The sequence below is a fragment of the Acipenser ruthenus genome, chromosome 12 (assembly GCF_902713425.1).
Source record: "Acipenser ruthenus chromosome 12, fAciRut3.2 maternal haplotype, whole genome shotgun sequence".
NCBI lineage: Eukaryota > Metazoa > Chordata > Actinopteri > Acipenseriformes > Acipenseridae > Acipenser > Acipenser ruthenus.
In genome coordinates this window covers 32673062-32698922 of record NC_081200.1, presented here as the reverse complement: position 1 = coordinate 32698922, position 25861 = coordinate 32673062, and the positions used below count along the sequence as shown (strand labels likewise).

Genomic DNA, 25861 nt, shown 5'->3' with positions numbered 1-25861 from the left:
GGGACCACCATAGGTCTCCTCCCAATTACGTTTTTATATATTTTATATTTTTTAATAAATTAAAAAATCTGCCAGTATTGATCGTCACTTATTAACGTACGTTTCTTTACTAACCATTCTATTTTATTTTATTTTTTGCATTGGTGGCGCAGATGCAGGGAGCCGGGGGTCCTCTTTTGGGGGCTGAGCTGGCCTCGACCTATGAGAGGAAGATTCTCAGAGAGTCAGAGGGGACCCCCGGCCAAGTCTTAACAATCTCTCTACCATTCCAGGTTCCTCTGGTGGCAGCATACATGCTCCCCAGCCTTGGAGGCCAATCAATTCGGTCTCATCTCTGTGAGGGCAGTATCTCTCTGAGCCAGGGGGCAACCCTGTATTCTTTACTAACAAACTTGCTTTCATCTATGCCAGTGTTCCTCTCTGGCATCTTTGAATGTTCATTTCCTTCTCTTTCAGGATTCCTGTCACCCCACGTGGCTCTGTCTCGGAGGTCTGGCCATGCCAACCTCCCGCAGCATAGGCGTTCCTTGTTAGTCTGGGCGACTTCTTCCAGTCTTCTCAAATGTATCCTCTATCCTTCTCTTCATTTTCCCACAGGGGAAGTAACTCTAGCTTCCTAGCCTTGGAGGCAGAGTGGTTCGGTCTCAGCTTCACGAGGGCATATTTCTATTTCAAGTCCCAGGCTTATTCTTCTCAGCCCTTGCTCTTGTTCCGTGAATTTCTTTCACAATAAAATGAAGCCCATAGTCACTTTAATCATAAGCTGTGCACACAGTAGCTGCTTCAGAGAAGGACAGGGAAAGACACCACACTGCAGAGAGCTGAAACAGCCCTGTGACTGCTGCTGTCTGACCTTGAGAAACAGCCCTCTGTCTTGCCTCTGTCATTGGTTGTTCAAGATATGAAGCTGAAAGTAGTGCTAAATAATACAGAAGAGCATTTTAAAATAACATGAGCTTTTTTTTTACTCTGTCTCCTTCTCCCGCATGCCAAATACACCGAAAACATTTGAAAATGTAATCTGTATGTCCGTAATAACCCTCTAGATTCTACAAGGAGCCTGCCTAACAAATTTCTAATGAAGTGCTGCACCTTTAGACCAATCAATACAAGACAATGGAAGGGATAAATAGCTTTTAAGGCACTCGCTGGCTTTCTAGAACATAAAGGGGCAAAGATACAATCTTACTAACATAGGAGTGCAATGAAGCATCAATTCAGACCACTCTTTGTCAAAAACAGCAAAACTACCATAACTGTATATTGCATCACACCGATAAACCGTGGATTTATTACTGACCCCCCCCCATACATAATCTTATTTGCAGCCTATTAAGTAATGTCTTCAAATATATTCAAGCCTGGGACAATTCTTCAGCAGAGTGTGTCAATAAAGTGTCAGTTTCAGAGCAACACATGGCATACTTATCTACAAGATGTTCTGGCGTCAGATGATGTTCTGCCCATTTGGTCTGGCTTACATCCGCTCTTAGAAATCCGAGTTAAAAGGCAGTGCTATAATCCACTGCTAAACACAACTCAAGCAGCAGCATTAAACGAGAAGGTTTATTTTCTACTTTCATGGTAGAATTAGTATTGTGTAAGTGTCCTGTACCTTCTTATCCTATCTAAAAAAACAAAAACAAAAAAATATATATATAATTGCTACGTTTATAGAAAGTCAAAATGATATATGTGTCATGAAACCTGTAACAAAACCATAAGCATGCTGGGTATGTAGTATCCTTAGGGTCGCTCTAGCCGCAAAACCACAAGGAAGTTCGAACGAGCAATCAATCGCCAGAATGGCATTCAGACTCCTGAACATGCTGTACAAACAGAATAATTAATCTAAATACTCATCTCAGAAGCAATTAAAGCAGTCAGCTGCTCTTTGAACGTCTCTAGAGTTCTGAAATGCATTGTGCATATTAACAGGGAGATAGGATGACCAGCTAGATAAAGATCGTGGTTTACCCTTTTCCTCTTGTCAATGGCTATAGATAGAACCAATCCATAATGGTTTGCTTTTGACAGCCTAAACATTAACCCCAATTATGACTTCTGAAAAAAAACAAAAAACAAACACACCTTAGGAATGAAATAAGTAAACATATAAAAATTCAGTTCCATCTGTTGTTTGCATGTAATCATTGCATTTCTGGGATGCAAACTCCTCATCAGTTTTACTATTTAATGTGTGCTGTAGTTATTTGCAGCTGTGATTGCTTACTGATAAACATGCATAGATTACTGCATAACTCTGTGAACATCCCTATGAAATCAGACCAAGTCAAACCCCAGTCAAGCTGCTCTGGATGATAGGTGCTCATATCTGTGCCTGAATTTCTAATCCAAGTACAAGAAATGTTACATCAAATACTACATACCTGCAATTTTTAATAAATTCTGGTATGGCAGAAATTAATAATGACCGTAATTTGTTGTAGTCAGTGTGAGACCTCATCCCTCGAAGCTACAGTCAATTAATACACCTACACAATAAGGTGAACAAAGAAAGAAAAACACAGTACCCATCTCAGGCCAGCAGAATAAATAATATCTTTAGCAATTTACAGTACTGCACTGCAATCACAAAAATAGTTGAAAGCTTCACCTCTTCAGATTAACACAAGAGAGTCATGAATTTACTGATGGTACTTAGAAACTGACTAATTCCATTTTCTTTCTGACTCTGTGATTTTTTTTTTAATATGAACTTTTGTTCTAAATGATGTGTGATAAAAACCTGTAATTTGGTGTTTTTTTTCTATCGACCAATTCAACATACCAAGTTTTGTCTAAATCAAAGACAAGAACTGTAGGAAGCAAAAGGTTTCTGCAATAATTTATAATGAAAATAATCTTAAGGCAAAAGGCATCCCTTGAAGGTTCCTTCAATATTGTCCTGGTGTGTGAGATAACCTTACAACTTAAATGACTGATAAATAAATAAATAAATAAACATTTATATAACATAAATATTCAATGTTCTTCCTTCCTTCCTAAACTTTTCTCCAGTACTTTTCTGTTGTAATTGCCTCTGCCAAGCATATTCATTCTCTAGTGCCGAGCTAATGGGGGCTCTGGGGTTAACAACTATTTAGGTACAAAGTAAGATCAGTAAGTTACTATACAGTATGTGTAGATGCACATGTTTTTTAAATATCACATGAAGAGACATTTAAAAAGCATGTAATAGAAAAGTCAGATGGGTAACTTGGCAAATTACTTAATTAAAAATTAAACAATTTACTCAGTAGTCAAAATTGTTACACAATTTCTGTAATTGCATAGCTGTTAGAATTTACCCTTACAGTAACCTGGGTTGATTTAATTACTGTTTTTTTTTCTTCAAAAAGCACTGCGTTACCAGGTTGCTACACACAATTCCTAAACTGTTCACCGATGATTGCCTTGGCCTAGAGACAGCAGGCCAGCTGACAATTGAGGCTGCAGCTGATTTAAACCTTCTCTGAATGGCCTCTCTCTTTAAGGGCCTTTTTTGGATCTGGAATTTTAAGCAACAGGTGATGTCTGTTAAAGGTATGAAAATAAGTTTATCTAACTTCAGCCGTTTCAATTTATAAAGATGACTCATCTGCATGTGTTTCACCTACAAGAGTCATAGGGACTAATAATAAAAAATGTGGATTATTCCTGTAACATAGTTTGTGGTGACAGAGGAAAAAATATAACACTGTGAGCAAGTATGAAATATTCCTTCATCTTCATCTTCACAGCTTGATAATTGGGTGCCTTTTAATTAAACCACAGGACTGCGTTGCAACGTGCTTACCTTTTGTTTCTACGCACTAAACAAGGTGCCTGTATGTTGCTTAGAGCCAATGAACAGAAGCAATAGATTCTGCTTTCAGACCATATCCCCTGTCCGCCTGCTCCTACAGGTAGCAAGCACTGAGATGCATTCATCTCAAATTATACTTTAACATTCTTGAGAACATGTGATGCAAGTTATCAAAAAGTACTAAATAAATGCTGTTTCTCTTGGTTGTTCCATAGAAGCAAACAAACAAACAAACATACTGTATTTATATATTTTAAAATGTATGACTTCATTATTTACAATAGTAAAATACTGAATGTTCAACACTACTATATTAGTTACAGTTCCTAATTATTTATGTAATATACTGCAGTACTACTGTTAATAAATACAAATGTGTGTCAAAGATATTGTAATCAGACTTACACATGCAGGTCAGAGTACAGTGGTCAATTAAAATATAATTGGAAATGAGTCCACTTCATCATCAGTAGATACTGCTATAGGACTCCGTTCCATGCAGGAATCCTGTCTATTGCTTTATATGCCAGTCATGCAACTGCTCAGCCTTCAAAACAGAAAATGCAGACAATATATTCACAGCCTGGCATTACATTCTCTAGCAGTCTTGATTCATAGTTGATCCTGTGACTGTTATAAATTGTTAAACAGCCTAATCAGCAAGCTCTAATTCTCTAACTATTCATTCTCTCTGTGGGAATAATCAGCTAGACAAGCTAATTCAAGGGATGGTTCGTGCCTTTTATGTTGTGAATATTCCACTTAACAAGACATAGAGTAGGAAATGTAAATATAAACTATGGTGGGGTTCTGTGTCAGTTTCCTCTGAGATTTAAAGGCCACAGTATTCTATTTAAGACTACTGCCTTATTGATTTATTACCACTAAATGAGTAAGAGCCAAGGTTTTAAAATCCATTTTCTTACCACTTATTAGAACTAGCAACAATATCCCCTTTTCCTTGTAATAAGATATTTTAGTTCTTTATTTGTGCCTATTCATGAAACCTAATTGGATTAATCACAAAGTGACTCTGAATAACTCATGAGTTAAAGCATTTTTAATAAGACACCACTTTGACAAACCATCCTTGAAACCAGTGCTACTAAATACCAATACAAATGCTAAATAATCATCTATTTAATAATACACTAATAACTATCATGTGGTACAGCACTGTAATCAAAATAAAAGGCAGAGTTTATGCTCCAAACATTTTAAAGATTGGTAAGGCCCTAATATCACAATTCTGCTGATGTTTCTCAAAAATAGATATTGCTAACCTATCCTTTAAAATGATTATACTGTGAATAAAATTTAATGTTACAGTGAATTCCAATTGCCTACGAAGCAAAACAGAAAAAGCTGCCAATCCACCAAAATATGATTACATTGTTCTTCTTGCATTGTAATCTCATTGAAATGCAGTCTTTATGGTCTTCGCTTGATGTTTTAAGATTACATTTTTCACAACATTTCTTCAGCCTTGATACAGCTCTGATACAAAGCCCCATCATCCCACTGTACTGCTCAAACTTGACCAATCTGTTGATAGTTTCTGGCCAAAAACACATTAGCAATTCATCAAAAGAGCAAATGTCATTATGTGCAGGAAGACAGGGGAATTATTTTTGCATTTCATTTCCAGTTCTGATATCATTGTTATTGATTTAAAATTTTCACAGTACTGCTAAGGCCAGACAAAACAGATCATTGTATTTGTGACCTGTCAATCCTTGTAATCCAGGGGCTAGCTGAGATCTGACAGTGTTAGCATGTTTTTTTAGTAGGAAGCCTCAGGAGAAGAGGAATCTAGTCCACCAAACAGAAAACTTCCTCAGAAGGGCAAGAGTTCAAGACTATTACTTCAGCATCTTGATTTAATTGCCTTTATAGTTTACCATAGTATTTCTGCACTGTAATTTTGCAGTTTTCCCATGGTTGCAATATGAATTTACCACAGTTTACCATAGTTCGCCATGTTTTACAAACCTCCCTGCGCTTTACAATGCTTACACTATGCTTTATTACACTTTGCTATAATTTTACTATAAAATACTTTTATAAGGTTCATAATAAGAGTTAGTTACATTATCTGTTCTACAGGGGACTGTGATGGTTATATAATATGCTGTATCTGATTTATTTTTCCAATCTATTGGTAAAATAACAAATGCAACAGATGCTTCTATGAGACATGTGCTTCACCTGGGAATGTGACAAAGCTTTACCTATTAGTGGTTGATTCCATCTGATCATTAATGTGTGCATCACTGACACTGTTAATGTGGGCATAACACCCAGCTAACTGTCACAAGGTTATTTCTTTTTGTTAGTGTTTTACACGTTTTGCTATTTATAGAAAAACCTGCATTTAAAAAAAAATGTAAATCGTGAGATCTATATACTGTACCGTAGTTTGTCAAATGCAGAATAGAAAAAATAAATAAATCTGTCTATTTTGTTCCTATAAAAGCCAGATGATCCTATTCCCCTACCCCACCTTCCAGAGCAGAATTGTAACACTCATATTCAAGATACCTTAACCCTTTTTTCTATTTTTGATACCTTCAGTGTATCCTGCAACAGGAGCCTTTTGAATTCTCTGGAACTAGAATAATGCTCGCTTGCGAATGATTATTCTCGTGGATCTATTAGTAGCCAGTGTTATCAGTGTTTTTGGGGGAACACTTTGTCATAACAACCTGCAATTGTGCGTGTTTCATTTCCTCACTATATAAAAGATGCATTCCATTTTTCTAATCAATCCAGCAAATTGTTCACAAGTTAAAAGACTCACAAGCTATCACTGAAACAAACAAACATCCAAAGATCCTTACAAGACCATGTATAAAGACAGAGTGGAGCATGTAATAAAAAACTACAGTAACTAAAAATGTTATTGAAATGTATACATTTTGAACACTTCATTATTATCTATGTCTGCTTTCCAAGACATGGAGAGTCTATATTGTACTAAAGCACATACGAGTCAAGGTGATAAAATATCTTTCAGGATTATGCATTTTAAGACACAGTGCCATTTACAGCATACAGTATCTGTACTTGTAGAATCTATCACACCATTTTTTTACCTTTCTTCAGGCATGCCTGGTCAATCAGTCATTGCAGAAGAATCTTAGCTATGCCTGGTAAAACTGTTTAGAGTGTTGATTACCTTCAAGTTTTGTGACTAGGATCCATTATGTAAGTGTCTTGACATTTCAAATTGGTTGTGTAGAGATCACAAGATTTTAACTTCATTTTAGATAATAATGGTGATCGCGACATAACCAATTTAAAATATGGATATCTTGTGATATTGACGTAGTACGTATTTCTTAAATACATATTTTTCACATCCTTAATGAACCACTGTAAAAATAGTTGTGGTATTATCTAATTATTAAAACCATGACACCCACATTCTGTTGTATAACTTGGCTCTTCTCCATATTATAACATCTAATACTTTAGTAGCAAATTGAAAGACGATTTCAAAGCATATACTGTGAATTACAAGTATTGTGGGAAGTACTGTGCTGTGCTGTGTACGGATTTCATTAAATGTATCATTGCATCTGCCTCCAAGGAAGAAAAAACATACACTTTTTTTCTGTTAATAACAATCATCTGATTTTCATTAGCAAACTGCACTGCAAGTGAGACTTGTCATTCCCTCATCTACAAGCAAAATCTGATCAGCAGCTGGCAGATTGGGAATTCATTCTAAAACAATTGTAGGAGAAAGAAGCACTATTGTTGTTATGAATAAAATTAAGTTTAATATTCAGGTTATTGACATTTTCAGATAAACACGACTTACAGCTTTGTGTATAAGGCTCAAGTTCTCTTACATGGTTCTTCTTCCTACTGAGTAGTTGTAACAGATAGTCAGTTAGTAAATGGTCAAATTGTTTAAAAAGGTAGTAAAATACCGTTACACAACACTGCAAAGTTAAAAATGATGTTTTCTACTTTATGTTTCCTTTATGTTGTAGATATGCCTGGTTGGAAATTCAAGTCACATCAATGCTCAACTAGTTCCTACTATAATACCTTGTAGTTAATTGTTCCCAGAACTGCATCAGAGGTTTCTACACGTGAAGCTGATCCTGGTTCAAACATATACTGAGAAAAACGACTGCATTCCAAGAACCAATTTCACTAGTACCACATGAACCATGTGAACTAGTTTCACTAGTACCACATGAACCGGTTTCAGTTGTACCATATGAACCGGTTTCACTAGAACCACATGAACCATGTGAGCCAGTTTCACTAGTACCACATGAACCATGTGAACCGGTTTCAGTTGTACCACATGAACCATGTCAGCCAGTTTCACTAGTACCACATGAACTATGTGAGCCAGTTTCACTAGTACCGCATGAACCATGTGAACCGGTTTCACTAGTACCACATGAACCATGTGAGCCAATTTCACTAGTACCACATGAACCATGTGAACCGGTTTCACTAGTACCACATGAACCATGTGAGCCAGTTTCACTAGTACCACATGAACCATGTGAGCCAGTTCCACTAGTACCACATGAACCATGTGAGCCAGTTTCACTAGCACCGCATGAACCATGTGTACCAGTTTCACTAGCACCGCATGAACCATGTGAGCCAGTTTCACTAGCACCACATGAACCATGTGAACCGGTTTCACTAGTACCACATGAACCATGTGAACCGGTTTCACTAGCACCGCATGAACCATGTGAACCAGTTTCACTAGCACCGCATGAACCATGTGAACCGGTTTCACTAGTACCACATGAACCATGTGTACCAGTTTCACTAGTACCGCATGAACCATGTGAGCCAGTTTCACTAGTACCACATGAACCATGTGAGCCAGTTTCACTAGTACCACATGAACCATGTGAGCCAGTTTCACTAGTACCACATGAACCATGTGTAAATGTGCTGAGGGAGAAGAATCAAGTGAATTCTTCATAGTAGCTGATTATGCTGATGTTCTTGCTACTCACAGAAGACGCTGTGCTGGCTGTGTGAACAAAGCCGTCACTATGTCACTGTCTTATACCAAGGGCGAGATTGAAAAGAAACATGGAGGACACCAGGCTCAGTCCAAAAATGAAATGTCACAGCTAAAACATACAGCTACTATATGGGAGGACAATTATTTTTTTTTATTTTTTTTTTTAAGGTAGGTTGAGCAGCTAATGAAGCTTCCCATTGTACACCAGAGACACCCTTACTTGCTGATTGCAGCATAGGTATGCTCTTTCTGTATTCCCTAAATAATGCTTGCACTGTTCTTGAATTTGTACAGCTACATCTTTAATTTATCCTGAACAGGAATAAATACCCATGTGGTACACTGATTCAGTCTCATACCCGACAGTAATGTTTTTAATACAAAAATCAACTAAAGGTATGTGAAATGCAGAAAAACAATTGTGTGAGCAAGGGCTGAAAATAACTGATGGGTAAAATCTATGTGCTAATAAAGCAATATAGATTAAGATGGTGGTTAATGTACCCTGGGATTTGGGCTCATTTGGGAGGATATTTAGTGCTCAGGCTTGCTTTGGGCTAAAGGCAATCCAAGTCGGCTTACCTTTGTACGTACAGTACACCCCAGCTTTTAAGGGTTTTATTTCTGGTATATGTAGGCTAGCTGTATGATGATCCAATTTTTTAAATGAAGTTGTATATTTTGTTAGTACTCTGAATAAATCCAATATCATGACTTCAAAGACTTATCTGAACAAATTAGTAGTTGGTAACTTGTTACAGAGAACTAGACGTCTGTCCCCTAGCTTCAAACCAAATTAAAATGAAATAAACTTGTCAATTAAAAAAAAAAAAAAAAAAAAAAAGGTGAAGTGCTTGTAAGATTTGTCAAGCCCACTGGGAAAAAAAGGTGTCAGATATTAAATAATGAAAGGATATGGTGGTCGTGGTGTAAAATGCCAGCACTAAGATATAGCAGAAAGCACTATTGTGTTATCCAAAATGCCGCTGTAATTTTTCTTTTTTTAAAGCAAGATTTATCATTTCTCAATTTTCTCAAGGGAAGAATTACCCTGCATTTGAAGATGAATTATCACAGTTAAAGTTAAGTGACAATTATTAACCACTGACTTCATTTTGAATACACGCGTAGACAAGCATTTAGTGTGAATCTAACAGAGCCAGCTGAAACAACTCATTCTACCAGATTTGTTCTGTCATGGCATTTCACTCAACTGTGCTTTGCCATAGTGAAAATATGTGAGAGAGTTCTTTTTTTATTATTAGGCCCCCCACTTATTCAGCAAGTTTCACAGTTCCTGATTAACAGTAGATTTACAGTAGTCTCAAGACTGGACTTAATCGAGATCTATAAAACCAGCCGATGAAGTTACATTATTTATTATAGATTGTATATTAGGGTACAGATTTGGTCTCATAAAATGAATTAGAAAATGTATTTCTGTGAACAACAGCAGTATCTACTGTACCCCTTATATTGAGCATTCTGTTTCCTGTCCACTGGTGAAGTTACAGATTTTGAAACAGATGTCTTGTTCCCTGCCATGCAGCACATTTACACCGCTCTGTTTTACTGTCAGACCTGTACAAACAATATGTTATTAAAACAGGCGTATTTGTGTCATATTGTGGAAACAGTTTTAAGCATAATACTGCTTTTAAACAAAGCTCCTCTTAACATCTGTAAAATATTGAAAACATGTTGATCAACCTTTTTACCAGGGAGAACAATAATATAATTCACTGTTTACTGAAATGTACTGGGCTGCTATACCTTAATGGCAAATTAAAGATATTTATGACAGGTGCAAAACACTACATTCAATCTAACCATTCATGGGTTTGCAAAAGACAAAAGAATGTAGAATGCCTCTCCCATTTATTTATTTATTTATTTATTTCAAATAAATAAGTAATCTGTACCACTATACAATTCCTGTGGGCAGCCACTGTTTTTTTGTTATTACACCTAAACACTGCAGAGAAATGTGAAAAAGTTCATGTTGGCTGTATACCTTAAATGTAGTCTCCTGGATGCATGCTCTGGCAAAGTGAGAGAGGCAGAACTACATGCAAATCAGTACCCTTAACTGATGAATAATGCAAATAAGCAGTGCTTATTATAGATAGCGTGTCTGCAGGAATCGTCCCAGCTGCTCCTTACATTTCTTTGTGAATTAAACACTGCGTGTCACTAGGAATTAGAAACAGGAACTGCTGCATGGTGACAAAGCCTTACAGCATCATGTCACTTCAAACTGCGAGGTGTGTTGTCATGCATGGTGAAGGCTGTTCCATTCAAATGAAAATGTTGCAGTTTCCCTTCACCTTGTTAATGACTTTCTTTGAAAACGCAATCGGCAGATGGCTATGTGGCAGTTGCCCTCGATGCATCCTCACAAGAACACCAACTATTTACTGGCACTCATGCAAACTTTATAGCTGCATGTCCATTTCCAGCAAGAGGAGAAATATTTTAAGAGAAGTAAATGGGTCTAGGCTTTTTTTTGCCAATAACAGGTCTCTGCAGGTGTGTGCTTTTATACAGCTCTTAGTTACTCACTTCTACAATGGTTTGCACCTTGTAAAAAGAGGTGTAAAGTTTTTGGAGGGTCAGCAATTGCCTAAGTGCAAGGCAAAATCCTTACATCAAATTATAATGTTTGGCACGCTTAGTAGCCAGATCCCACCCAATTCCATGCTCTTTCTCATTTGAATGCATTTCAATATAACTGTAATGGATTAATGATGGCAAAGTACAAATTTGATAGTGGGTCCATTCACTTACTGGTAAAAATCTGATTTTATAGCGGCTAAACGTGATTTACGGCAACGTTTTGGGGGTTTTGCACCTGCAAATCACTTTGCGTGTATCCTTACATCTACCCCTAAATGTTACATCATTTTGGCTAAACATATTAAAGTGGTATATAAACAAAAAAATTAACAACAACTCAGATGTAACAACACTATGTGCTACAGCCTACATGACATGTGTTTCTCATTCATGAAGGGTGCAAATATTTCTAGCTTTCAATGCCATTTTTTGAAGTCAGCAGTTTTGATTTCTTGCTTTTTACCTAAAGCATATTATGCAGTTTTAAAATTGCCATGGGTGCATGTGAATTGTGTTTCTGTTTGAAATGAAACATCAGGATTTATTTGTCCAAGAAGAAAGCATTGCCACTGTAACAATATCTTCTCTTTGACTTTGTCATTTAAATGCGTATTCCAATTCTATATAAATTGTAACGTGACCTACAAGTATGCATTTTCAGATAAAAAATTGAACAAAAGCCTGATATCCATTCCTGGTGGAAAAAAAAAAAAACCATTCTGGTAAGTTTAGAAACACACATTTTAAACTTTCATTTCTTATCAAAACCTTTGTTTTCAACCAAAGTCATTCCAAATGCATTAATACTATTTGTCAAAAACCCTCTCCCAAACTCCAGTGAATGGCCCTCAGGAGCATTGACAGCAGCAGATCGGGTAAAAGATGTTGTATGGTAGTATGACTTATCATGCTCTAATGCTGAACAAGACAGCTTATGATTGGGTTTGATTCCCAACAAAACAAACCAAGAAAATATGAAATGAGTCATTGGAGCATAACTGTCCTGGGGGAAGACAGATCCTACAGTTCTTGGTTAGGAAAAATATTCACCTTTGGGACCTAATTTTACCACTTGCTCCATTAAATCCTGCCTGAGATAAGACAAGCAATACTAACAGTATAACCCCATAATAAATCAACATGCTAAATGTTACATCTACACTATAAACAAAAGAGAATTGTATAGACAGTGAAATAGATACCAGTACTTGTAGAGTTTATATAAAAAATGTATTGTACAAAACTGTTTTTCAAAGCTCCAAAATGCAATTGTTTGAGCATTATTCCACTAAATACAAAACACCTAAAAACACTTAAATGATTCTCAGACTTCCAAACAATATGTCACTTGTGTACTGGATGACAAAAAGTAAGGTCAATTTGCCCTATATTTGTGCACGTCACTGAAAAAAGAATAAAGTGAAAGAATAAATTTAAAACCATTTTTATTATTATTATTTTCTCAAATATATATTTTTTTGGGCTTCCCATAAGGTTTTGATTATTACAAAATGTATTGTGCTGACTGACAAAACATATACTTACATCATTTCAACATTGCATTCCCTCTGCAATACCAAAGCCACTTGTGCATCTTTTCATTAATTTTATAACCAAAATCATATTATTTATAGGAGGAACTTCATGGCTCTTTCTTTAACATACTTTACCATTAAATGAACCTCAGCAATTAAGGACATGTTGCATTACTGTTGGTCTCTCAGGAATATATTAATGTCTATCTCATAATATTATGCTGGAATTGCATGCACAGAGGAGTTTTTAATAATCTCTTTGTTTCCTAATTTAGTTTTGATTGGCTATGAAATCCATAGAAGCACTCAAGGGCTCACATTTCTCCAGTCATCAGCACTTCTCTGCCATAAATTGTACAAATGCACAAGACTTCTTCCGTCTGGGAGCTTCTTTTCAAAGCCTCTGTTTAACCTATCTTGAAAATTAGCTGCAGTCTGGAGATAATTGCAGATAATTTTACAAAAGCAAGCAAGGCTCCTGCTGAGTGATGTGATAGGCAGGACTATCATACTCGAAAACAACCCAATAACTTATACAGCTTTTCCCAAGGTGCTTTCATGAGTGTGCCCAATAGGTTCATGCTTGGCATCACTAACATTTAAAAAAAATCTTAAAGGGTGAATACTTTCTCTGGTTCAATGCATTCCATTTAATGTAATTATGGCTGCTGGTGTGAATTTTAAATAATTTACAAGGAATACACTCAATTACATAAATGTATATATTACAATAAGGTAAAACATTTTAAAAAAATGAAATTGCCCTGTCTTACTTTCTTTCGTCGTTATGTTATTAATTCCAAATGGGTTCATTAGCGACGCAATCAGTATTGTAAATAGATGAACGGCTTGGGTTTTGAGTTGTACAGCAGGGAATGTGGGGGCCTGTTTCTGCTACTGCTTGGATCGATTTTTAAGTATTCTTGAAAATTAGAAGGTCTAAGGTCACTTAAAGAATAACACTGATCTTATATATAACTGGAAACCGTGCTTAGTTTGTTTCCTGACTGAAACAGCTCTTCCATGGTCCTATTCACCTGAGATACCAATACAGTGGGCATTACTTGCTAGACAGATAAGCATCCTGAGCTGAAGGCCAGTAGTAATTATTGCAAGCTGTAATTCTAAGCAATATAGACTGACTGGTTAATGATGGCTCTACTAAGAATCTGATTGGCTGACACTTGAGGTGTACATGCTTTTGAGAAGCTACATTCTTAACCAATCACAATTACTGTAAGAAGCTGTAGTTATTAACCTGCCCACAGGGATACAAAGCTTTAATTTCGTGTCTCTTTAATTTCTTTTTGATAATCTTCATCTTTACATTAACGTTTGAATCACTACAGATTCAGTAATTGAACTGAAAAACTGTTTTTTTTTTTTACTTTATCATGATGATTAAAGTGTACACTGGACAGGCCCTTTCAAACTGTACCGTTACTACTGGCATGGCCTTCATTTTCAATGTGTTTTTGTTTCACGTTTTAAAAACTCAAGGTAAAAGCAATCAAACGCCAATCACCAAAAATAGTTATTGCTTGTGTTAAATCATGACCTCAGTTCTTTATGTGAACTACAGAACATTCTTTTCCCATTGTGTTGCAAAGGCTATGCCACATTGTTTGTGAGGCATACAAAAGTAGAACAAACATAGTAGCTAATCAGTCATTTAGTGTACTTTTTGGCAAAGGGTACTCTTCAAGAAAACCAACCTTTTTTAAATATTACATTTGAATATTAAAGACGAGAAGCATCCACACTTACCAAAGCGCAGTATGTCTCGGGTGGGTCTCCGCATGTGATGCCAGGGGGGTCGAGCTTCACTTTGAGGTATTTGGTCATGTCAGTCGCCTCCGGCTGACAGGCCATGTAATCCCAGGTTATGCCTTCATCAGAATAAATTTGTGATTTGCAAACGTCATAATGTCCCCAAACAGAAGGGTAGTGCTGCATGGCATGAGACAGAGCTACCCAAAGGGCCTGCAGTGACAACAAACCAGGAAAATGCATTATCTTGTCCTTTGATGGTCTCTCGAAAAACTGTTTCTTTTTTTGTTTTCTCTCTTTTCTTTTTTAATGTTATCCCAGGTGATTTTAGAAAATAATCCAACTTGTATTGAATTGAGGGCTTTGGCTAGGTCCCAGCATAATCTGTAATGCTTTTTGATAATTGCTTTGGGGTGCTAGTTTTTTGTTTTACTGTGTTATGTCAGTCTGCAAGTTCTCTGATTATTGCAAGCAGTAGAGGGTCTTAAACTGATAACCTAAAGGGATGAGGGGTGTTCAGGGCTCATGAGAGATTGCCTGACGGGCTGATAAATCAGAATCTCGGGCAAAGTGATGAGTGTCTGCTGCCTAAAGCCTGTTTGCCATCAATCATCATTTTCTTCTCACACGAAGACCCTGTAGGAAACAATAAGGGTGAAAATTATCATTTTGGCAGTTTGTGAGAGATTGACATTTTGTGGTTATTAAAAAAATAAAATGATAAGTGCAGACTTTGGGGGTTATGCTAGGTGGGTGTTAGGTGTTACAGCTTGGGTGGGAATGACTGCATTAATATGCTGCTGTTTCTCAGGTTCAGAGCAAGAAGTGTGTACTTATAGACAGGGCAAATTAACAAATGTCAGACGCAAACATATAATACTGGAAACTGATGATCTCTATTTATCCACAAATAAGGGATAGCGCATAAGCTTTCCAATCTGACTATGCCCTGTGAGGATGCCTTGAGTCTGCCTTGTAGGAGCTATCTTTAGGGGAATGGAAGAATCCATGTATGAGACTCTGGTGGTTTTGTGATGTCAACTACTGTCCTCTGAAAACTAAGACTACCATTTGTGTCCTTAACCAGATCAAAAAACAGGACTCCAAATCAAAAGCCAGTGAACCACCTACAGTAATCACCTCATGCTTTCTCTAAATACAAGCATGGTATCCATACTAACTACTGCTCTTAATTAAAAGTACAACAAAGGTTTGCAGACTTACTGTTTATTAAAACCAAAGCGCACAAACTGCTGATCTCATTCCATTTTAATTAATTAACTCATTACCTATTTTGCCTAAGACTTGCATTTAAATGGTGATTTTTAAATTAAAGCATAATTGAAGACAGTTTGCAGACAGATTGTGTGCATTGACAAAATTCTGCTAAGTTAAGCAGTGTTTCCATAGCAAAGCAATTTACTAATAATTGCTTTCAACTGGCAAAGGACAAAGTGTTTATTGTACCCCTTGTGGACTTCACAACTATATCTTGAAATGGATGCAAAAGGTAACAGAATAGTGCATGATACTGTACTATAACCTAAAACCTCATTATGATTAAAATGCAATGTGCTTTGTAATGTGATGAGCCATACAACCTTCTGAAATACAACTGACTACAGCTGAAAGACCATTGAACCAAAAATGGTTCTTTACACCAAGGCACAATTGTAACCATCATTTTTTGGTTTTAGTTTTTTAGACTTTAAAGAAGTGTATGGTTTACAGAGAAATACTTTTTGAATTATTGTCGGATGTTTATTAATTCAACAATGGAAACCAGGTTCAGGTTTTTATATGTCACACACCCTAAGGGGATAAAAGCATCTCAAAATAGAGAAGGAAACTGGCCAATTTAAGAAATCATCTAATCACTTAAATGCTCTTTTTTTAAAAAAAAAAAATACAACCAAAATAGTATAAGTAGATAAGTGCAAGTGGGTCTTTAGTAGAACACGGATGCTTTCCTGCAATGTTTTGCAACTCCGGGATACTTTCCAAAATCTGTCGAAAGCAACAACATGCACAAAAAAAGATGAAGCATAAAATGTTTCTGATGAAGCAACATGGAGAAAGCAATGCTGGGCCAGAGAACCAGTGAACCTAAATCTTCACCCAATTTTTGTAAGCTATGAAAACAAAAAAAAAGTGAAAACTAGCCAGCAGTAATGTACAGTACTGTCTTTCCAAGTGTTTTTGGACACACTGTATAAACTATTTCAAAAAGACATCTGCTAATGCAATAGCTTACTATGCATAAACATGCAGTATTTTTTTAAGGTTGTGAGAAAGATTGCAAAAGTTGTTTAAAAAAATAAATAAATAAAAAGAAAAACAAATACAATAAATACTTTTATAGTATTAAATGCATAAATGCATAAATATAACTATGACCATACAATAAAGGTTGGTTCCAGATGTTGAAAGTATTGTAAGGTGATACTGTATATTTCTATGTAATTCCTTTCCATTAAAATGACCATTATCTGAAATTATAGATTAGAACCGTAATTGAATGTATTGCACTGAATAGGGAAAAAGTGTAATGGAATTTAGAATTTGATGTATTGAATATTGGATGGTCTGTGCAAGAAATTCCAGAGAAGCAGCCAATTATAGCAAAAATGCTGGCATACAAGTAGTGATTAATAGTCTCCCATTACTTTATAGGCATAATATTAATGTATTAAAAATGTCAGACCTTTTCAAGAAGTAATATGGGTAGGCCCAGTTAGCCTGCAAAAGATCGGTCTAATGAGCTACTACCAATACAGGGCTAGATAAGGACCAAAGAATATTAAAGATCACATGCAGAGGTCATTCCCACTTTTACAATTCACATATGAGTCTTTTTCTCATTATTCCATACTTGCATTTCAGTGTCATGGTGGAAGGAACATATCGTGCTCAGCATTATAAGCAAGACCAATATATGGTTTAGTAGCGGATAAATCCTCAGTCTTAGATTAAGCCTAATATATTCGAGGTGTTAAATATGAGCAAAATGTAAGCCTCTGCATTTCAAACTATATTGAAAAAGGTTTGAAACTTGATACTTATAATAAAGAGAATGTAATGCATTTTATAGTGTGTGGCTGGATTTACTATAACATTTTAATCATTGTGAATAGCTAGGGTTTAAAAGGCAATATATAAATGAATAATGCTTTTATTTAAGCAATTACACCCAATATTAAATAACTTCAGATGTATTGCTTAATAATCATGCAGTTATGTACTGGTAGCTAGTTTTCCCCTAAAATGTCAAACCCTAATTGTTAAAAGTCAACCTGTTATAGTTGTTTTTGTAGTTCTTCTACCTACTGTAGGAATTTCAATTATTAAATCATTTAAAGGATTCTATTAAAATGCACTAAATTCCTTGGAAGAAAATTGCAAGCACTGTATATATTTTACCTGCATATAAATACTGCAGTTCAGTGATGTAATTTGCCAGGTTAAAAGCCATAAATATACATTAGTTTTACATGAACAGTATTGCATGTGATTTTAAGATTCTGAAATGCTAGTGAGTGTCTGCTTTTATTTTGTACCCACAGGCAGTGGTGCATGAAGGGGTGTTTTAAAGCTCAGCACCCATACATGCCAGTAGCTGATTACGACTGTTCAGATACTCATATACACCTTGTAGGTACCCTTTTTCCCCAGCAGCAGTGCGGGGGAGTAGTGTGCTGTTTAATGTCTCTGTGAGAGCACCTTACAATCAAAATGCCAAGCAGGAGCCAAACAGGGTCTCGGCTGTAAGGCTGATGGTAATTGTTTGACAGGCCTCACAGAAGTTTACATTCTCCAATCAATGTTTTAAGAATGAATACAGCAAATATAAGACAAAATACCAAAAGGATTAACCTCACTATGGACACTTAACATTTAAAGATTTTGACATTAAAAGCAATCACAAATGGACACATTCAGCAAATGATAATCAAGCTAATGCCATTTTAAACATCCACTGACAAAATATCGAAACATTAATTCTAAGGGGACCGAAATATATTTAAGAAAAAAAAAGAAAAAAAAAACCCCAGACAATTCCCTAAAGCTCTCATCTCATCCCCTCCGAGTGTATTTTAGTGTGGCAGACAGGTCCAAAGCCACTTTGATTTTAAGTGCCACATAAAGCCAAAGCATTTAAATAAAGAGTTTACATTTCAGTAGAGGCAGTGACACGGTTGAATGATTTTATAGTCTGCTCATGCCTTGCGTCTTGAACAACTGCCATTTACAGTTTATTTGAAATGTAACAAAGCTTTATACATTGGGACCTCTCATGATATATAACTGCTAGCTAATAAACAGTACTCCTTTAGCCAGACTGGCATATTTGTTTCTCCTTTGAACAGAGATGATCAGGGAATATTCCCTTCCCTGTATATTCAAAGGGACTGCTGATGCTTGGACCAAATGTTCCTTACCACATTTATTTTGTACCCTTTATATATTATTAAAAACACTTTTCTTAAAAGGGTCAGGGATGAAAACAACTTCCATAACAAACTGTGACACATACATAAATAACTTCAGACTTGAGATGGAATATGGATGGATTTATTTTTCCGTATTGATAAATCTATTAGCAATGCATTAAGGGCTCACTAGTACTACATTTAATGACAAGACAAAGAACGGTCATAACCTATTTAACCCAACAGCATTAAGAAGATAAAGTTATCAGCTGCCTTTTTTTCTTTCATTTTGTACCAACTGGAGATATTAATGAGTGGCGTGTAAATGCACACCTACTCAGGGCTCTGAGTATGTGCTGTACTGCCGTGCTGTTGAAAATGGATGCACAACAACAATTATATTGTATATAACTTTTTGGGAAGGTTTAAGAAGGTTGTTCTCAGGCTCTGGCAACAAATGCTAAAAATGTCAAAACAAACTTGACACATACAATTGAAACCTCAACTTCCAGGTAATGTAGGTGTCATATAAAGACTGTACAATATAAGGCATGTTGGCATTCTATTGACTAATCTGTGGGATGCACCTTCAATTCCACCACACTTGAGATTGTAGAAATGTATAATATGGTGTACAACTGTGTCTATAATAGGACAATGCTGTTTGGATGACACAACAGGTATTGTCTTTTAACTGAACTCTTTGAGCATCTTATTTTGCAGAATCAATTTACAGTAAGGATTTGTATTTCCGAAGCCAACTATTAACCAATAACCAATATTAATTATGAGAGATGGTGCCCATGTAACAAATTCCAATAACACATTACCACCATCACTGTGATACTGTGTGCAGAAAAACGACATTCCCCTGAAAATACAGCTGATCAAAACAAAACAAAACAAAAAAACCTTAGATTAATTTTGATAACATATTACATGTACCTTAACAGTAGCTACTTGCTGGAGACTAGTAGAATTCGTGGTCAATGAGAAATATTTGAACTGTACGTAGCTATGGGCGGTTTGTAGGGCACATCTGTATAACTAAGCTGTAATACGTATTTACATTTTTTAGTACATTTTAAGCATGTGGTGATGTATAAAATGTATCTAACATAATAACACGCGGCAGTTGTCAGCAGAACTTGCGAATTATTTGCATCTAACACAGGCACTAATCTATCAAATTATAATGGTTAACTCATTAAATGCAAAAAATACTTTTAAACAGTCATTCCAAAATGATATATAATTTTACATTTGAAACTGAATTTAGTAATACTTGAAGAAATCATTTTGTTACACCGAAATGAAGGTGCCATTTAATTCTATCGATACGTTACTATGCGTGTAATTAAAACAACAAAAAACAAAGATGACTGTATGTAGCCAATGTCATTTATTCAATGTTTTACTATAATCTAACAGGAATGTACACGATTGCTTCGTTACACTTCGGTCAAACAAAAAACTAAATACAAAAACAAAAACTGCAGCACAAGAAGAAGAAGAAGAAGAAGAAGAAGAAGAAGAAGAAGAAGAAGGTGGTTATCTGGAAAAGCAAAAAGTACATTTCTCAGATTCTGTTATGTTATATTTTACTGTATATACATCAACTGAAATCTAATTATTTAACATGTATCATGGCATTGTATTTGTTTTGTTATTTATTTTTAATTGCATATAGTCGGCTACAAAAACAAAAACACGAACACCTGCACAATCAACAGCAAGAAGTTTTAGCAAATGTAGATTATGCCACCAGAGGGCGCTATCTCTATTCACAATTGAGATATGCCTGTCAAATAGACCTAAAGTACAAGGGTGAATTACTACTTTAAACACTTTAACATAAAGGACACATAAATAATACTGTGTTTGAATTACAGCGCTGTAAATAACATATTAAACAGTGCAGGCAAGCAGTTGGGCCAGGAACAGAACCACAACTCTTGTTCACAAAATTGTTAAAATCCAGTCTGAAAGTACGTCACATATTAAAAGGTAATATTAACAAAACATACGTCAAACATGGTCTTAGTTGGTTAAAGTAACAACAGTTTGTGACTGAATTTAACTGAAATAGTAAAAAGATAGCATGGTGTATTAAGTTTAGCTCAAGTCAAAATATAACAGAACGTGATCTATAAAGATATTGAAATAAACTTTAATGAAATAATAACAAAAAATACTTACTAGTGTGGAGAAATCATACGTTTGGAAACACTCAACGGCGATCAGACAGATTTTGTGATCCTATGGTCTCCAGCCTTCATCAGTGTTCAACAAGTTCAATAATGACCAATGGGTCCTTTTTAAAACACGTGTGGTAAATCTAAATTTGATGAGCACACATAAAAATCGCATGAGAAAAAAATAAGTTGATGATGCAGGAGTTAATGAGCTGACTAAATGAACGGGATGTCGAGGTTTCTTAACGCAAGTCAATCATCCTTGAAATGTAGTGCCACTTTGCCTTAGATTGTTGTATGGGATCTAAGTGGTGACTTCAAAATAAGTGAGTGATCACTGTCCTGGACCGCTGGGCCAGCACAATTAAACAGACTCACAGTATCCCCTTATGATGATCAAGATCCTGTCACAATATTGAACAGATCTTCCTTCAAAACGTTTCTTGATAAACTTTTAGACGTGCTTTTGGCAGACAATGTCCCCTTGTTTCACTCTCCAGACCCAAATGCAACTCCTGTGCTTGCAAATTTCATTTTCTTTTATATGAACACGTAGCAGGCGCTCAAGGGGGACATAAATCACTTCAATTAGCTCTGGCGCCGAGGATATCCTACAACAATGTGTGCAAGCTTCATCCACAGATTCCTTTACTCGGTGCAGAAATGTTACTGCTCATGGAAAAGATGGTTTGAAAGATTAGACACTTGGAGAGTCCATTTGATGAAATATACATGGTACATAGATTCTTCTGGATTTGAATTCTCTAGTGCATCCTTTCTGCTTAGACAAGTCTGCATTTAAATAGGAATGGAACTTAAAGGACAGGCCACCGTCTAACTGCTGGGAGAGATGTTTCAGAGATAAGCAATCTTCTCCAAATGCGAGCTAATATAGGGATTGCAAGTCTTCTCCTGCCTCCAGACGACATCGTTCTGCTGGGTCCTAAAGCTAGCACTGTCCAACTGTTCGAATGCTTGACTAGCTTGCTGACTCTGTTTCACTACCTGAAATCCTTGCCGCCTGACATTGAAATCTTTCTGTGCTATATCCAGAAGCCGCTATTGCGGTTCTTGGTAATTTCCAGGTGAAGGTAAAATCCGTGACACTTAAGGTATCTGTTTTTTAATCTCTTCTAAACACTTTTACCGCAAACATGAGTAACAATAAAAATCTACAGTATATATATATATATATATATATATATATATATATATATATATATATATATATATATATAATTTACAAATCCGTTTTTTCATTTTTTTCCAGTTATATGTATGATAAGATTTTTTTCATTTCATTTCATTTCATAGAACACCGCGGCGTTTATATATATATATATAACCTGTAAACTTTATTGAAATAAAGTTTACAGGTTATAAAATGGAAAGGAAACATGACAAATGAATGTGTTTAAAATGGTGTTTTCCATTTTTTTAAATCAGTTAACAGTTAACAATATTGATTATAATATCAATGTGTAATGTGGCGTCAAAAGTCAAATAGTCTAGGTGGTTTATTAAATTCTGATTATTTGTCTTGTAACTTTCTTGTAATTGCATTGGATGTTTCACTGTATGTCTTGCAATCATTTCAATGTTTTTGGATACAACTATAGTTATGAATTCAAAATGGTATATATATATATATACACACACACACACACACACACACACACACACACACACACACACACACACACACACACACACTAGATTAAAATATCAACGTGTGCTGTCCCACTCATGGAAGTTGTCTATCTTTTTTTAAAGAAAATATGTATTATCGTGTAAGGAATTATTATAAAATGCTATTTAATTTGTAAATAGTATGTTCAGCACACTATATTATATAAAAGGTTTACAGCTACGTGGTATAATAAAACCTTAGTTATATTCATCTTTCCTAAAGATGAATTATCAAGGCATTTAGAAAATCGGTTGTCATCCATTTAATGTGAGGTCTAATTTGTACCAGTACCTATTAATAACCCCTCCGCCCATGCAACATCAATATCCAAACAATACGATTATAAATAACATTACATTACGCGAGTACATATAAGGACTTTGTTATTCTCTTTATTATTTGTTTCCATCCAAGTTGTCACTTAGTACAAACACAGCGTGCTCCAGGCAACAGAAAACCATGATTAGCATTCAAGTACTGTAGGCTATATAGTTTTTGTTTTGTAAAATGACTGTATTCTGCAATTTATGAAAGAAACATATCTGCAAGACAAAGCTGATGAAGGTTTAACTGCATAAGAGCCCAAAAAGAGGCCACCTATATTCGAGACATTCCATAATAAGTACACATGTAATTTTTTTTAAAAAAATGTATTTGAAAAATACGTAAGTTCTGTCTCAGAGTGAAACAGATGAGTAATGTTCTGCCTGACTGGCTCGCAGAGATGTTCAATAAACATTTACTTATGAATACATAAAGTGGTGCGGCGTAGCTCTTTTGGAGACACGGTTCAATTGGGGAAAGCAGGTGGGAGGCGAGAGTCAAAATGTTTGTCTACTTGGCTGAGGGGTTGATTTGATCAACCTATACCCCGCTGGGATTCTTGGATTACAATTTTAAAAATATGATTGAAACAAAGGTGTATTCCCTGGTACTGTAATACTTAAATAAAAAAAATACACACGAGAGTTTACGGGATTATAAAATCAAACATTTACTTTCTTTTACGTTTTGCCGTATATTTGTACTTGTGTGTTTAGCAGTTATGGATACCATAAACGAGTAAAGGGCAGCACCATCCACTCAGTCATTTAGACAGTTAAGCTGCAGCTCACTGTCCTGTGCAAGACGCCTGTCACATTCCATTCTATAGGTTTCATACTGTACTATAGCCTTAAACAGAAAAAAAAAATCAGTTTCTAAATAACAAATTAATATAGGCCCCCAGCTGTATAGGTATGTATTCTCAGAGACGTATAATTATTTGCAGCAATGATTCTCCACACAAAGCTAAATAATTAGTGTTTCCTACGTGTATATTCTAAATTACCAACCAAATGGCATTGTTTAATGTTGTATTCATGTGCAATTACACACTAAGATTGGAATGAGTGCTTTTAACTTATTATACATATGCAATTTTGATAATTGCATTTATTGTTCACTTTAGCACCTAACAAGACTACATAATCTGTTTTTTATACCGTAGTTAAATGTATTACAGAAAAGCACAGTTGTTGCCAGTGCCAACCTAAATATCACATTTGTATCTAGAAAAATAAGGAGCATGTTTAGAAACATTAGCAATTTGGAGGGTTTTAAAAAAAAATGAGTTGCAGCCACATAACATTATTAACTCGTTTAAAACATGTCAATTACGTTTTCAAATTTATTTAAAAGTGTTCGACTGGGTGTTACTTTTGCAATGCAAAAGTTACAACGTAGGCTGATTATCAAAATGAAAATACTGTAATGATTCCTTGTATGTTTCACCTTTCCCTATAGTTCATCTTGAAGTAACATGCTACTCCAGTGAAACGTAAATAGTCGTGTAGGGCTGTAGTTAAAAAAAAAATATATATATATCAAAAAATCAATTTAAAAAAACCAATCAGACAATTCAGTGTAGTACAACTTAACACTTGAAGAATCCTCACCACAAGAGAAGACTGCAAAACATAAATTCTTTAAAAGCGGTCCATTCAGTAAGCGCTTAATGGGCAGCTAGACTGGTAGATGGAGAATAGATGGAGATGTAGCCACATGGAGCAGCAAGCACTAAACAAGGCATTCACAAGTGTATGTTACATTTAAAAACAAATAAAATGCCACTGGCGTTTCATAACAACACGATTTATTGGCCTAATACTGTTAATAATAAACAAATACAAATACGTTATGACTTGCAAGTAATTGCATTACGAACATGGTTACAAGTGGTGTAAACACTATAACTCAAATGAGTGCATAATGGCTATAAATCATAGCCGTGTCTTCACTTCACAATGCATTAACAAGATTAAACTATTGAGTTGCCCTTATTTATCCAGCATCTGCATAGGCATCAATTCAGCTCTCCAACTCACCTTTTTGAAAGTGTAATCCGACTACACTTTCCAGAAGGATTCTGTTTATCCCATATATTTAACGGTTCCTGATTGAAATCTTTACAGTCTGTGACCGCCCTTTCACAAGACAGATCTTTGGTATGACTACATCCCTCCACAGCTCCCTCAGACTGGAGTAATCAAAGCCACAAATGACACTTCTTTGAATGAAACAGCACGGGAAACAAATCAAATGACACATAATGGTACAGGCTAGCAAGTTAGTTTCGTTTAAATACTCGCTCTGTAAGGCTACATGTTAGCCTGGAGGCTGCTCAGTAGAATATTATATATATATATATATATATATATATATATATATATATATATATATATATATATACACACACACACACACACACACACAGACACACACACACACACACACACACACACACACACACACACACACCCCA

General features: G+C 35.6%; 1 protein-coding gene across 10 annotated transcripts in view; it reads right to left on the bottom strand.

The window, feature by feature from the left end:
- The window catches only part of LOC117416670 (netrin-G1-like), a 101944-nt gene extending 76347 nt beyond the window's left edge, over positions 1-25597 (bottom strand). For 2 of the 10 annotated variants that reach the window (XM_059034877.1, XM_059034879.1), the window contains exons 1-2: positions 21373-22303; positions 14741-15379 (exon numbers count right to left, since the gene is read on the bottom strand). In XM_059034877.1, the coding sequence (XP_058890860.1) occupies positions 14741-14986 (246 nt within the window). In that variant the 5' untranslated portion in view covers positions 14987-15379; positions 21373-22303. Of the gene's footprint in view, positions 1-14740; positions 15380-21372; positions 22304-25424 lie in introns of those variants that run through there. The other 8 variants (XM_059034880.1, XM_034027986.3, XM_034027992.3 and 5 more) reach the window with 6 other exon arrangements.
- Positions 25598-25861: the final 264 nt, after the last annotated feature.